Source organism: Loa loa (genome assembly GCF_000183805.2).
Source record: "Loa loa unplaced genomic scaffold supercont3.494, whole genome shotgun sequence".
Lineage (NCBI taxonomy): Eukaryota > Metazoa > Nematoda > Chromadorea > Rhabditida > Onchocercidae > Loa > Loa loa.
Genome location: NW_018108674.1, coordinates 2,375 through 15,855, shown reverse-complemented (window position 1 = coordinate 15,855; position 13,481 = coordinate 2,375). Strand labels below are relative to the sequence as shown.

The window sequence follows — 13,481 nt, the reverse complement described above, 5'->3', positions numbered from 1 at the left end:
TGCATGCATGTTATTTAGCGTGGAAGTGCTGCATTGCATGCGTGCATGTTATTTAGCGTGGGAGTGCTGCATTGCATGCATGCATGTTATTTAGCGTGGGAGTGCTGCATTGCATGCGTGCATGTTATTTAGCGTGGGAGCGCTGCATTGTATGCATGCATGTTATTTGGCATGGGAGTGTCCAATACAATGTGTGCAGCGATAGATCCAACGACTATCTGTTATACGAAATAGGCCGATTGATATTTCACAGTTGACCCAATTACTTTCATTTCATATCCATCGTTATGGTCATTGGTAAGGGTCATTAGTTTATCATGATTTGATCGGAATGTATCATCATGGGTAGCACTGTAATAGAGATTGAGAATATGATAAATTCTGGTGAACTATATTCTTAGAGCTAATAGCTAATGAGCTAATGGTTTTAATAGCTAATGATTTTTGGAGCTAACTCTTTTTTTTTGCTAAAGTTTTACGTTTAAATGGTATTAAATGTATTTATTTACTAGAGTTATTTAGCGTTTGAATAGTTTTTATTAGGTTTTGAAAAAGAAATCTTAAATTATTAGTGATAATATTTAAAGAGTTAAAATAGTGAAAAGACGATGGTATCGATGGCAAATGTTCAAGCAGAAATGAATATTGATCGAGTGAAAACAAGAACTGTTGAACAATTAATTGCACCACTGATACAACAGGTAATTTTCTTTTTTTAACATTTAAATCTATAATAAATTTGATATTGAATTATAAATGTTTATATTGATCAAGACTCGAATTTTTCGATTACACGAAATCTAATTTATGTTAATGATACGTGCTAATGCTTGATCGCTTCATCGATCATGTTTAATCCTTCTGATTGGGATTCCAAATTATTCAATCTTTTGGCTCATTAAAAATATAGCATGTTCGAATATCTTTAAAGAATTCTGTTAAAGAAATAGTGAGTTATAACATAGTACAGGGATTACCAAGTGTTATGTACACTAATTTACATTTACACAATATATGCTATAGAATTGAAATATTTTAGCATTGACTAATCATTGTTGTCATAGGTAACAAATTTAATGACCCCAAATGGTATGCATTCATTAAAACGCAGTGGGAAGAGTGGAGCTGTATTAGTAGCTGCTATCGAACGAACCGTATGTAATTTTGTGGAAATAGGGCGATCAGCTATTGCTGAATGCCCAATTGCTGTTGGAAATGCTTTGGAACAGTTGAATGAAACTTTACAGGATGTGGAGCATGCAGGTAAGTCTAATTTTTACTATGAATTAATAGGGCATCTTTTAAAGTAATAGATAAACTAATAAACAGTATTACATGTTACTTGCACAATGCAGGAGATCGGTTTCGCAGGAGATCTCGAAGGCTAATAAAACGTCAAAAACCCTCCTACATCATACTGTTAAATTTTCCGTTATTATGATGAAGAAAAGCCAATTTTGATGAATACTTTCCCGATATGCTTTGAATTTGTTGAAGAAAAGATAAATGAAATCAAAATTCTGTTCTATATCATAGATTTTAGAATTGTGAAATGAGATATAAAGGACATTTAAATTAATCTTGCTCCTTATTGTTACTGGTAGTATCAGTGGTTTTCTAGACCTAAGTTTGCTCTTTGTTTTGGGAAATAAATGCTTCATACAGTTGTTTTTGCCCGTGAGCTGAATTATTTGCTGAATTCCCTCCGTGAACCAAACTAATCACTAGGTTTCAAAATGTAGATATAAGCAATAAAGTTTATTACTTCGATTTAGGTATCGAAATGGTCAATACAGGACATGATTTTGTGCAGGAGACGAGTAATACAGATCGACGTGCACGTGCAATACGGGCAGCTCGAAATTTGTTAACTGTAGTAGCACGAATGCTTATTATGGCTGATATGGTAGATGTACGCATGATGCTTCTTCAAGTTGCTAAAGTATGGATCTAATTTTTTAGATTACTTGATAAATTAAAGTTTCCTGAGGAAAAATCGATTTGGGATTTACTCACGGCTTTCAGTTTTTCTCTCTGTGATCATTTTTTTCGTATTCTAGCAAATGGAGAGATTAGGATAGAACTTTCAACACTTTTTGTTAACAAGTGGTGCATAGTAATACAACTATGTAGTATGATGAGAAACAAACAAAAATATGTAGAATAGATGTCTTTCAATCATTCAAAACATTTCGAAGAGTAGGTTGGTATTATACAGAGGTTCTTTTTGTGAATCAGACAGATATAGTAGGGAAGGAACTTTGATGGGGTCGTAATGCAAGAATTAATTAATATATTTATAAGCATGTAAAGTAGAAATACACCCTGTTTTCTTGTCAATTTTCATTTTTTCATCTAGAAGAACATTCTTTTAATTAGTTTTCAGGTGGAAGATATAATGGATCGCTTGGTTGCAGCTGAATCGAAACAGGAGTTATCAGAATTATTTGAATCGTTAAACTCATGCATGGAACAATTGGATGGAAATATCAAACGGCGTATCCTAGAGCTGCGGAATCCAGCTGAGCAGGATGACTTGCAGGCAGCTCGAGCATGGCTTAAGCTGAACAATATGATCATGTATACTTCCTCTACGGTAAACTGATACCTTGATTTTAATTTTAGCTGATGACACAGGTCATCTGTATCTAGAGATTAAATAATGACCGCTTGTGATTATCCTGATAAAATTACGCTTTGATATAGGAGCAAAATTAGAGAGTGTGTTACAAAAGTTACAAAAATGTGTTACAAGAATTGTTACAAATTCTAATATGTTAGTTACTATTTTCAGGCATACATACGCCATCCGGAAGTGGATCAGGTGCGCTTAAATCGTGATTTTGCTCACGCACAAGTTTCATTAGCCTTACAAGCCATGGCTGATATCTTGCAAGGTTCTGCAACCAATAAAGAGTTCTGTCTTTCCCACCACGGCCGTCTTGGTGATCTTATGCGACAGTTTGATCATTTTCAGGTTTTTTTTTTTCTATAGAAATTTGTTATGATTAACCGAGATTTTATGCTGATGGAAAGGTAGTCATTCTGGTCTCGTATTTTTTAAAATAATTTTTCAGACTCGAGCGTATATGGAACCAAGTTCATACAAGGATCATTTGCATCGGCCGGAACTTGAAGGTCTCTTAGAAAAGATTGTGAGCGGTGTAGCCGCTATTGCTGATTCCGAAAACACGAGGGATGAAAGGAAAAAAAGAATCGTTGATGAATGCAATAATCTGCGACAAGCTTTGCAAGATTTGCTTGCTGAATACGAAAAAAATGTTTGTGCTTCACTTGATTTCACAATTATAACATTTCTGCTGCACTTATTATCTATTTTTTTTATCTTTTATTTTTTTGCAAACAAGAAATCTAAGTATAACAGTCAAAAAGAGAACAAAGAATTGAATCGAAGAACACTGTCACATCTTTAGTGTGGACGTGCAGAACCTTCGGAAGATTTGGACTTAGCGATGGTTCATTTGGGGCATAAAACAAAGGATCTGCGGAGACATTTACGACGGGCTATTGTGGATCATGTAAGCGATGCCTTTCTAGATACCATCACCCCGCTAATGATGCTTATTGAGAGCGCTCAGAGACATGACGAAAGAGCTACGGTTGAAAATGGTAAAATGTTCCAGGAACATACGAACAAACTTTTACAGGTGTGTTTTACTTTAACCAAACAGTTGTGGTTGGGTTGGTCATTTCTTATCTCTAATAACCATTGAGTTGTTGGGTTCCTTAAGCTTGGTATCTGCACTTTTTCGGCACTACATGTTAGGTTTTCGTAAGTATTCTTATTATCCTCAATATAGTAAGATGATAAGCATACTACGTACAATTTCATTACGTTTTATTAGTCATTTCGCACATTTTAGGCAGCAGAGCTGGTATGCGTGATGAGTAACAATGAAGATGGTATTCGTGTTATTCGATATGCGGCCATAATTATTGATAAACTTGCACCCCAAGTAGTATTTCCTTTTCTTACTGCACTTATTACCATCGTTTCTTTTTTTTTTTCCTTTTTTTCCTATCTAGTATTTAATAATCTGTCAATGTTCCTCAAATCATTTTGTGAAAAGTTAGCTATATATATATATATATATATATATATATGTTTCACTTCTCGAATTAGTGGTTCTTAAGTCTTTTACAACTGTAAAAGCGAAGAGGATTTCTTCCTGTGTTCTAGGATATACATCGTAATATGATATGAAAGTTCAAATTATATTGTTAAATAGCAAACGACAGTGCTGATTTTTTTTGCAGGTAGTTAACGCCGCTTTTTTGCTAAGCGTAAGAGATAGTCAAGTGGCAAGGGATAATATGGATGCTTTTAAAAATGCATGGATAGAAAAGGCAAGTATTCCACTGTTTCCTTAGAATATATTCTTGTAATGTTTCCCTTCCGTAATATTTGTTGACTGTGATATCCTGTGATAATAAGACTGTAGTATTTATTTAGGTAAAGCTGCTAACGATGGCTGTCGACGCGATGATAACAGTAGATGACTTTCTGGCTGTCAGTGAGGCTCATATTATTGAAGATGTGAAAAGCGGCATTCAGGTGTCTTTCTCGAAACGTTTCATTGATGCGGCTGTTGAAAACTATTGTTGATACGCTTACTAATGATAATGTGGTCAAGAACGGAATATAATAATTAGTCTCATACAAATTGCAGGCTGTGATTAATGGAGATGGTTTCTTACTTGATCGATCTGCAGGTGGTATTCGCGGCCGTTCTTTGCGTGTTTGCAGCGTGGTCGACTCTGAAATGGATCTGGTTGCAGCCAGTTCGTACAGAGATCGTGTTCGGATGGCAACTAAATTACTAAGAGATGATGGTGAATCTTACACTATAAGTAAGGCAAAGAGTAAAGGCATCGCATGTATAGTATTTTGTCTGGTACGGGTATTAGAACTGTCAAGCAAGTCGAGATAGGAAAAATACAACAAGGCATTGATTTCACGGTGACGGATATATTAAAAGGGTGAGAAGTATCCTGAATAATCGTAATAGTGTTATATTATTACTTTTATCCATAAACGTATTGTTAATAATAATAAATAGAATAATTAATAGTAGGGATAGTAAAGGCATACTTATTTCAGTGATTAATCAATTTGCTGATCGAGCGGAGAAAGTGGTAAACAAGCTGGAGAACGAAGTAGCAGAAGGAAATAGTGGTGAGAATAGAGATTACACCGATGACGTGGATGAGTTCATCGAAGCTAGTGAGTTGGTGCACAATGCGGTGAAAGAAATACGGAATGCATTATTGATGAATCGGAATCCGGAAGATGTTGATTCAGACAACGAATACGAGGAAGGTATGAGGCTTGACACAAAATATAGAGTGAAAAACCTCTTTTTTTTCCTATCGTTTGCTTGTTATAGATGCTGGAACAAATTATCCAGACTCAAGAAACCAAACAGCTGATGTTGAAAATGACCAAAAAATAATGCGACGACTACCGGAAGAAGAAAAACGAAAAATCCAGGAACAAATTAGATGTTTTCAAGGTTTGGTTTTTTATTCATATCCCCTTACACATCCGCTTTTTTTTCATCAAGAAACTGATTTTGTTTTGGAGTTACCTCAATAGTAGAAGAAGTTATGAGTAATGGTGTAGTCTTTTCCAAATTTTTCAAATGTAAAAAGAGAATAGTACTTATTTCAGATAGCGCAAAGCAAATTTGAAAGAGAAGTTGCAAAGTGGGATGAAACTGGAAATGACATTATCGTACTAGCAAAACATATGTGTATGATTATGATGAATATGACTGACTTTACCAGGTTTGTTCTTTGAAAAATTAAAAGCGAGAAATAGACTACCTGACCACATGTAACATGTAACATTAGGTTTTGCGCATTGCCCTGTTAGATCACTTAAAAGAATTACTCTTCCTCTCTTGTATTTCAAGCAGTCTATAAAAATTACATCTTGAGACTTTATGATATGATTATGATTATCAAATCCACAGGTAGTCTTAAACAGTTAATTGGGATGAAATGGAATAGGATTGAATTTCTTCCAGATCATGCTGTACGAGTTAAATTAGTTAAATTAAACACAACACAATTCAAGAAATAAGGAAATAAAGAAAATAATGAAGCCCTATTGCCCATCTGATTTACTCCAAGGATTAGAGTGGTTAAGAGTGCTAAGTTTGGTGATCGATGGGTATCTCTCAATTCAAGATGATATGAATTACAGAGGTCGTGGTCCTTTAAAGACCACTATGGATGTTATTAAAGCTGCGCAAGAAATTTCCGATGCGGGTGCAAAACTAAATTCTTTGGCTAAACAAATTGGCGATGAAAGCGTAGAAAGTGAAACAAAAAAGGATCTTTTTGCGTACCTACAAAGAATAACTCTCTACTGTCAGCAATTGAATATAACTAGCAGAGTATGTCTTGCTGACTAATTCACTAATGAAGCTGCACGGGTCACAGTTTGGTACTGTATTAACTAATGTGTTGTGGGATGGTGGTGCAAATAAGTCCTTAACTTGGACTTAGCGATAAATGGAATGGAATGAAATAGAGTTACATTTTTCTGGAAATAACTTCAGTAAGACAATGACCAAAAAAAAAGGCATCTTATAAATATATTCCATGTTTAACTAGAACAATCAAATATAGATGATAAACTAAGGTTTTAAAATGAAGAGCTTTGTACTGTTTTTGTTATAGCCATATAAAGGTTTTTACTCTTTTATCATTTGTATGTTTGGTGTTAGGCGAGATTTTGTGCGTTTTATAATTTTTTTCTTTCATTATTTTTGTGGAGATTTCAGTCAGAAAAAATGTATTGTTAAAGAAAGAAATTATATCTTTTCATTCCATTTATAGGTAAAGGCAGATGTACAGCAAGTTGGCAATGAGCTGGTGGTTAGCGGTCTTGAATCAGCAATGTCTCTGATTCAAACTGCCAGGAATCTACTGAATGCTGTTGTATTGACGGTCAAAGCTGCATATATTGCGAGTACCAAGGTATTTTTTTTTGCACCATTTACTCAATTGTGCCATAATACTGCAAAAGTGTATAGCACTATTCGATTTGAATTGTTTCTGAAAAGGGGGCTTGACTTATTTGTGTACTTTTCCTGTCCATTAGAACATCAGACGAATCACTGAGAGGATTTTGAATAAAATGTTTCACTTCTTGTTTCAGTCCTCTTTTTTCTAATATTCTCTGAATGCTATTATTCTTCTGTTGGATAATGTATAATGGTACTCTGTTGGATATAGTGATAGGATTTTTAGTTTGTATTTGACCTTCACATACCGAAATATATGATAGAAAGCTTTAGTGTGCATTTAAGAAATAAATTTTATGTAAAGAAAATCATGAATTAGTTACTGTAATAGAAAAAAAACACTAGTTAAGTGATTGAGTATAACTATCACCATATTCAAAATATCCTCAGAAATTGAGCTACTTAGTTTATGTTAGTGTCACAGGCATGAAATAACGTTACACTATGTTGTGATGTTATGCGCTACCCACGTAATTGAATGGTGAACGAAAATTCTCCTCACGAAATATTCCCGAAAAATAACATGCCATAATATGAATGTAAAGCAACAATTTGATGTAATAAACTGATAACATTTAGTATGTTGTAAGTGATAAAAGTTGATCATTCAAAATGAGGAGAATCGAAAATATAGAAGAATATCATATGAGTACTAAATTGAGCTTTTCCAGAAGCTGTGAAGCTCAGGTAAGGTTTTCTTGATAGATTGCTACAAAGAAAAAGTTGACTTCATAATGAAATGCTTACTAATATGCCATTTTGGGAGGTGCAACAAACTGAGTATAATATAATCGTAATTACATCTTTTACCAGTTTTCTTTATTGTGAATAGCTTGAAATAGTTTAAAAAAAAAAAAGAAATGGCAAAAAAATGTTCCATATACCGTTCCAATATAATTACTTGTTGGTTTCTAAGAGGTAAATCTTGAGCAGACTTAAGTTTGAGATATTTTAGGTTTTTTGTAGTTTGAGGTATATTTTGAGGGATAAGTCTTGAGTTTGAGGTATTTTGTGGAAAGCGATTAAGCAATATTCGAAAAAAAAAGTATTTGGGATTACAGTGAAGGGAAGAAGTTGTATTACGAACCTTTTGACATTATATGGAGGTGCCAATTATTAAGGAATACATTGATAGTTGATAGTTGCTAGCTTAGGAATAATTTCTATGCTTTTATATTGTTTTTATAAATTCGCTACTTTGCCTTTTTTTTCTTTTAATATCAAAAATTTGTTCCGGCCATTTAGTTGCAATATAATGAAATATGATAACGTAATGGTGTAATACCTATAGATAATTTAATCATGTAATCATGTAGGAATTTCACGAGTTCAAATTTCAGTACCGACGGAAGAATACAGCAGCACCATCATTGGTTGAATGGAAAATGGCACCACCGCAGAAACAACCGCTTGTTAGAGTTTATAATAAACCTCATGGAATTGTGCGTAGAGCCTCGGAGAAACGTCCGATGCCACCGATGAAAGCGTTAGCACAGTTCAGAACTGTCAATACTAATGAGTAAAAATTACCGTGTGTAGTTTCTTTATGCACATTGAATGTATATATTATTTTACTTATTATTAATTTTTGTAATCCAAACACTTTTCGATTAATGCCCATTTCTTTCATGATCGTGATTTTATTCATTATTTGTACTGCCAAATCTTCTTTCACGATTAACTACGTGTCAAAGTATTTATTATAGGATATTGTTGAAGAGAAAATCTCGTTATCCATGTAACACTTTCTAGAGAAATTGATATCACATTTATGAGATAAAGATTGTAACATCAATGCAATTGATTAGAATGATCAATATTGTCTTTTTTTTCCTTGAAAACTCTAAAATGAAATAACTGTTGATTACTATATTGGAAATTATATTTCATTCCATACATAGATTGATCTTATTACAATCTCTTACAATGACTGTACTGAATGATTGATCTATTTTCAAAAAGAAGAATAAAAGCCTTTTATTGTTATAGAAATTATCAATCTTCTATTTCCTTATATATTCTCAGAAGATCATTAAAAAATGACATATTGTTAGATCATGTACTGTTTCCTTTAAATATTGCATTATTATGCTTCATACCATTATACTAATTACTAGAGATCATTGAGGAAATTAACATATTTTGCAAAATTTTAGCTTACATTAGAAGATTTTATATTGTCACTGATAGATTATATGTACTAAATATTGCCTCTGATGAATATCAACTTTGTTTGATGTAAAATATAATTCAAAATTGTAAATTCTGTTGATGATTGCGTTGTAATTTGCGAAAAATGTGCAATCATATCTTACTATGATGTTTTACTCGTTAACATCAAACCATAACAGTAATTATTATTGCTATTATTACGATTATTATTATTATTATTATTATTATTATTATTATTATTATTTATTACCACTATTATTATTATTACTATTATTATTATTACAATTATTATTGTTATAATTATTATTATTGTTATTATTATTATCATCTTACTATAGTGTTATCTTTTATATTGCTATTATTATTTTTATTTTTTCCAATGTTATATTAATGCATTATCAGTTTTAGATTTGGTATTAAAAAAATATGCCCGGAATCCTTTATTGATCATTGAAGAGGGACAAATTGTCTTGATTGTTTCCAAAATGTATCATAACCATTGCTTGGAAATTGTCTTTCCTGTTGTTGCTGTTGGAGAAACATTTCAATTTTTTCACTCAATCCACCTCAACCAATTATTCACATTTATTATTGAGAATAAAGATTATTTGAAAAATACTTATAATCTTTATTCGAATAATCGAATAACTTATTTATAATCTTTAACTTATAATCTTAGGATAATTTTAGCATACCAAAAAGTTATACTTACCATTTTGAATACTTTTCCATATGGAATTTAAATCGTTCATATTTATTTGGGAACTCATTTTTTGAAGTATATTTCGAATTTTCCAAAATAATTCCCCGTTTTCCTATAAAACGAAAAAAAAAAGAAAAAGAAAGAAAGAAAGAAGTTTGCATTTATTCATACAATAACGTATAACTTCAATTTCTGCATAAATTATTAGCATATTTCAAAATATTATACCAATAGTTGTTGTGGTGCGCTATTTTGATTGTATGTTGTAATTTGTCGATTTGGTGTCACCTCATGATCTATTATCTGATATGGCTTCCAATCATTATTATCATAATTTGTGAATGTACCTGAACCCGAAACTGATGATAAATACCAGGGTGTTTTATTTCCTAAAATTATTCTGATAATATCAATAGTCGTACAACAATATCATTGATATTCTGATATGCTCATTGAGAAAAAGGAAAAAAAAAAGAGTACTATATTTGATATCTTCATGTTTTAATATGTTGTTGCTTTAATCAATATCGAAGAATTTCTAATACTTTCTTGCAGTATGACAAAATTGATTAAAATTAATTTCATTAATAATAGATTTGAAGTTATGCAAAAAATTTTACCACTTCTCCTCCAACGACCAAATTCAGTTGCATTAACTGCATTTGCTAGTATATACCAGGATAGCAACCATTGGAATAACATTCTGAAATCATAGCTTTGTAAATATAATTTAAATAAGATAAATGGAAAATAAATTGGAATAATTAATTTGAAATTGATTAGCAAATCTCGTATTATTCATTTTTACTGTCTTTACTACAAATTAATGTGAAGTAACGATTAAAATTCCTATAATCTTCCATTTCATTCATTGTATCATTATAATTTTAAATTAACAGTTTGAAAAAAAAAGACAAAAATTTATAATTCTTTGAAGCATTTCGTAAAATTTTCATTATTAATTAAATTTGATTATTTTCATTCAATTATAAAATGCAAATATAAACCGAAGAAAACCAAATGAGAATTAATTAAAGTAATTAATTTAGAATTAATTAATCTATTTTATACTATTTTACACATTACTACCATTACTACTACTACTACAACAACTAACAAGAGCAATCATTAAGGTAATGAATGACGAAATATAAGAAATGATCAATCCTTTATTCAACATTATCCTGTTCGTGATGTTTAATTAGTTTACAAAGTATTGCTATATCGTTTGTTTGTAAACATTACATAATAGTAAGAATACACTGACCATTAAGTACACACACACACACACACACCTATGTACAGACACACACACATCCGTGTACACACACACACACATCCGTGTACACACACACACACATCCGTGTACACACACACACACATCCGTGTACACACACACACACACATCCGTGTACGGACACACACCGGTGCACGGACACACACACACACACATCCGTGTACGGACACACACACACAGCCGTGTACGGACACACACACCCGTGCACGAACACACAGACACACACACACACACACACACACACATATACAGACATAATAATTTAATTGTTAATTTAGTAATAGTGAAGAATATCTATTGAATAGTTCAATTTGATGATGATGAATCGTGAATTAATGCTTAAATTTATCTCATTTTTTGTGTACTCATATCATTTGTTTTTTTTTACTTTTCCTATCTTAGTTGACAAAATTAAGTTGACAAAGATGTGTTCATAGTATTGTAGTAATATTAATACAAGTACATGTATATATTAATTATTAATTAATTAATTTCCATTTTTCTTTTTTTCTCTTTTTCTTTTTTTTTTTTTGCCTTGTTAATATCTTTTCATTTATTGAGAAAAAAAATCTTGAAATTATAAGTTTAATAATCTTTTTTTTAAAAAAAAAAGGAAATTAAAGAATGTAAAATACTAACATGCGAAGTTTAATTTTTTAATTAATACAAATTAATTTACTCATACCAATCATTTTAAATTAATTACTCATATTAATCATATATTATTATTATTACTCATACTCGTACTCATATCATTTATTTTTTGCTCTTAGTTAACAAAACTCTCCGTATCTTACATTTTTTTTTTTGATTAAATTGGAAATTGAATAAATTTTACATTCGTAATGAAATTAATCAAGTATGGATGTAATAAATGGCAATTTAAAAAAAAAAAAAATTACTACGATATGTATATGATTATATAAATTCAATGAATACAATGAAAATTTTTAATTAATAAAAATTAATATTAATTTTAGTCAAAAAAAAGAACTGCATTTTTTTATATAAATTAATATAAATTTTAGATTATTTATACAAAAATTACAAATAAATTTTTGCATTTTTATTTTAAATGTAAATAAAATAAGACAAAAAAAAGAAATAGAAAAATTAATGAAAGGAATTTGATAACTGATAAAATGAATTATAAATTGAAATAATTAAATGATATATAAGAAGCTTAGCAAAAAAAAATAAATAAATTTAGCAAAAAAAAAGAAGAAATGTACCAATAATTTTTTTCATTTCGTTTAATGTTTAACACAAATTACAATTTGAATTACTTTTTTTTTGTGTATGTGTGTATGGAATTTAATCAATTACATTTATTTGATTGGAAAAAATTTTTGTGAGAAAATTCCAGTTTTTTTTCCTTTTTTTCTTGAATTTTTTTTTTCTGAAATGAAAGTTTTTTTTTCCATTTTTTCCGATACTATTTTCACTTTTGACTTTTTTTTTGCCGCTTTTTTTTCCCGCAACTTTTCATTTTGTTAATTTCGTCGTTAAAAAATCTAATCAAAATTTTATACTTTTCATTTTTCTTCAATTTTTTAAAAATTCAAATTTTATAATTGAAAATAAAAACAGAAAAGAAACCTTCATGAATAATCATTTGTAAAAGTATATATATTTTAGTGAAATATTTTGAATAATATTTTTTCGTCTACTTATTTGTATTTAATTATTTTGTTAATTATACTTTTAACATTTTTATTCTCAGAAACAAGTTATGCAAGTTTACATTTTTTCGATTTTTTTTTTCTTTTTTCATTTCATAATGACAATGTTTTTTCAAAAAATTTCCCTAAAACTATAATTTTTCATGTGAAAAATTTATTTTTTTTTTTTGCATTAAATAATAATTTTTTATTTTTTGTTATTTTGTTGAAATAAATTCAATCAGTGATGGGAAAATAATGAAATAAATTTTTTAATTTTAACACTTAAATATAGCATTAAATGTTTTTTTTTTAATAAAGTGATAAAAATTAAAAAAAAGAACGAAAAAGAAAAATGAATATTTTAGTTTTTTTTTTTTCTCTCTCAAGATTTGCAATAATTTTATAAATAGAAGCTCAAATATTTGTTTATTTTATTTTATTTTTTTTTTTCACACAATTCAATATGAATTTAGAGATTAAACTTTTTCTTTTATTTTTCATTATAATTAAAAAGAATCTTTTCATTATTTAAATAAAGTGAATTTTTTTAACTTTTTTTGGCAAATAATTTTTTAACAAAAATTCAAAAA

The 13,481-nt window shown here is 30.0% G+C and overlaps 2 protein-coding genes across 2 annotated transcripts; one reads left to right on the top strand and one right to left on the bottom strand.

The window, feature by feature from the left end:
* Window positions 1-608: 608 nt before the first annotated feature.
* LOAG_08013 (catenin) lies at window positions 609-8,578 on the top strand (the record flags this gene model as incomplete). Its single annotated transcript, XM_020447591.1, has 17 exons — window positions 609-701; window positions 1,065-1,263; window positions 1,776-1,942; window positions 2,387-2,596; window positions 2,795-2,977; window positions 3,078-3,281; window positions 3,435-3,668; window positions 3,885-3,977; window positions 4,279-4,368; window positions 4,475-4,576; window positions 4,692-4,854; window positions 5,123-5,341; window positions 5,409-5,539; window positions 5,693-5,808; window positions 6,230-6,422; window positions 6,868-7,008; window positions 8,396-8,578. 17 exons carry the CDS (start codon window positions 609-611, stop codon window positions 8,576-8,578), a joined length of 2,721 nt encoding a protein of 906 aa, XP_020302194.1.
* Window positions 8,579-10,152: 1,574 nt separating this feature from the next.
* LOAG_08012 (hypothetical protein) lies at window positions 10,153-10,319 on the bottom strand (the record flags this gene model as incomplete). The annotated part of the gene is made up of 1 exon (XM_003143544.2): window positions 10,153-10,319. A coding segment is annotated over one exon (167 nt), but the record flags the coding sequence as incomplete, so codon positions are not given.
* Window positions 10,320-13,481: the final 3,162 nt, after the last annotated feature.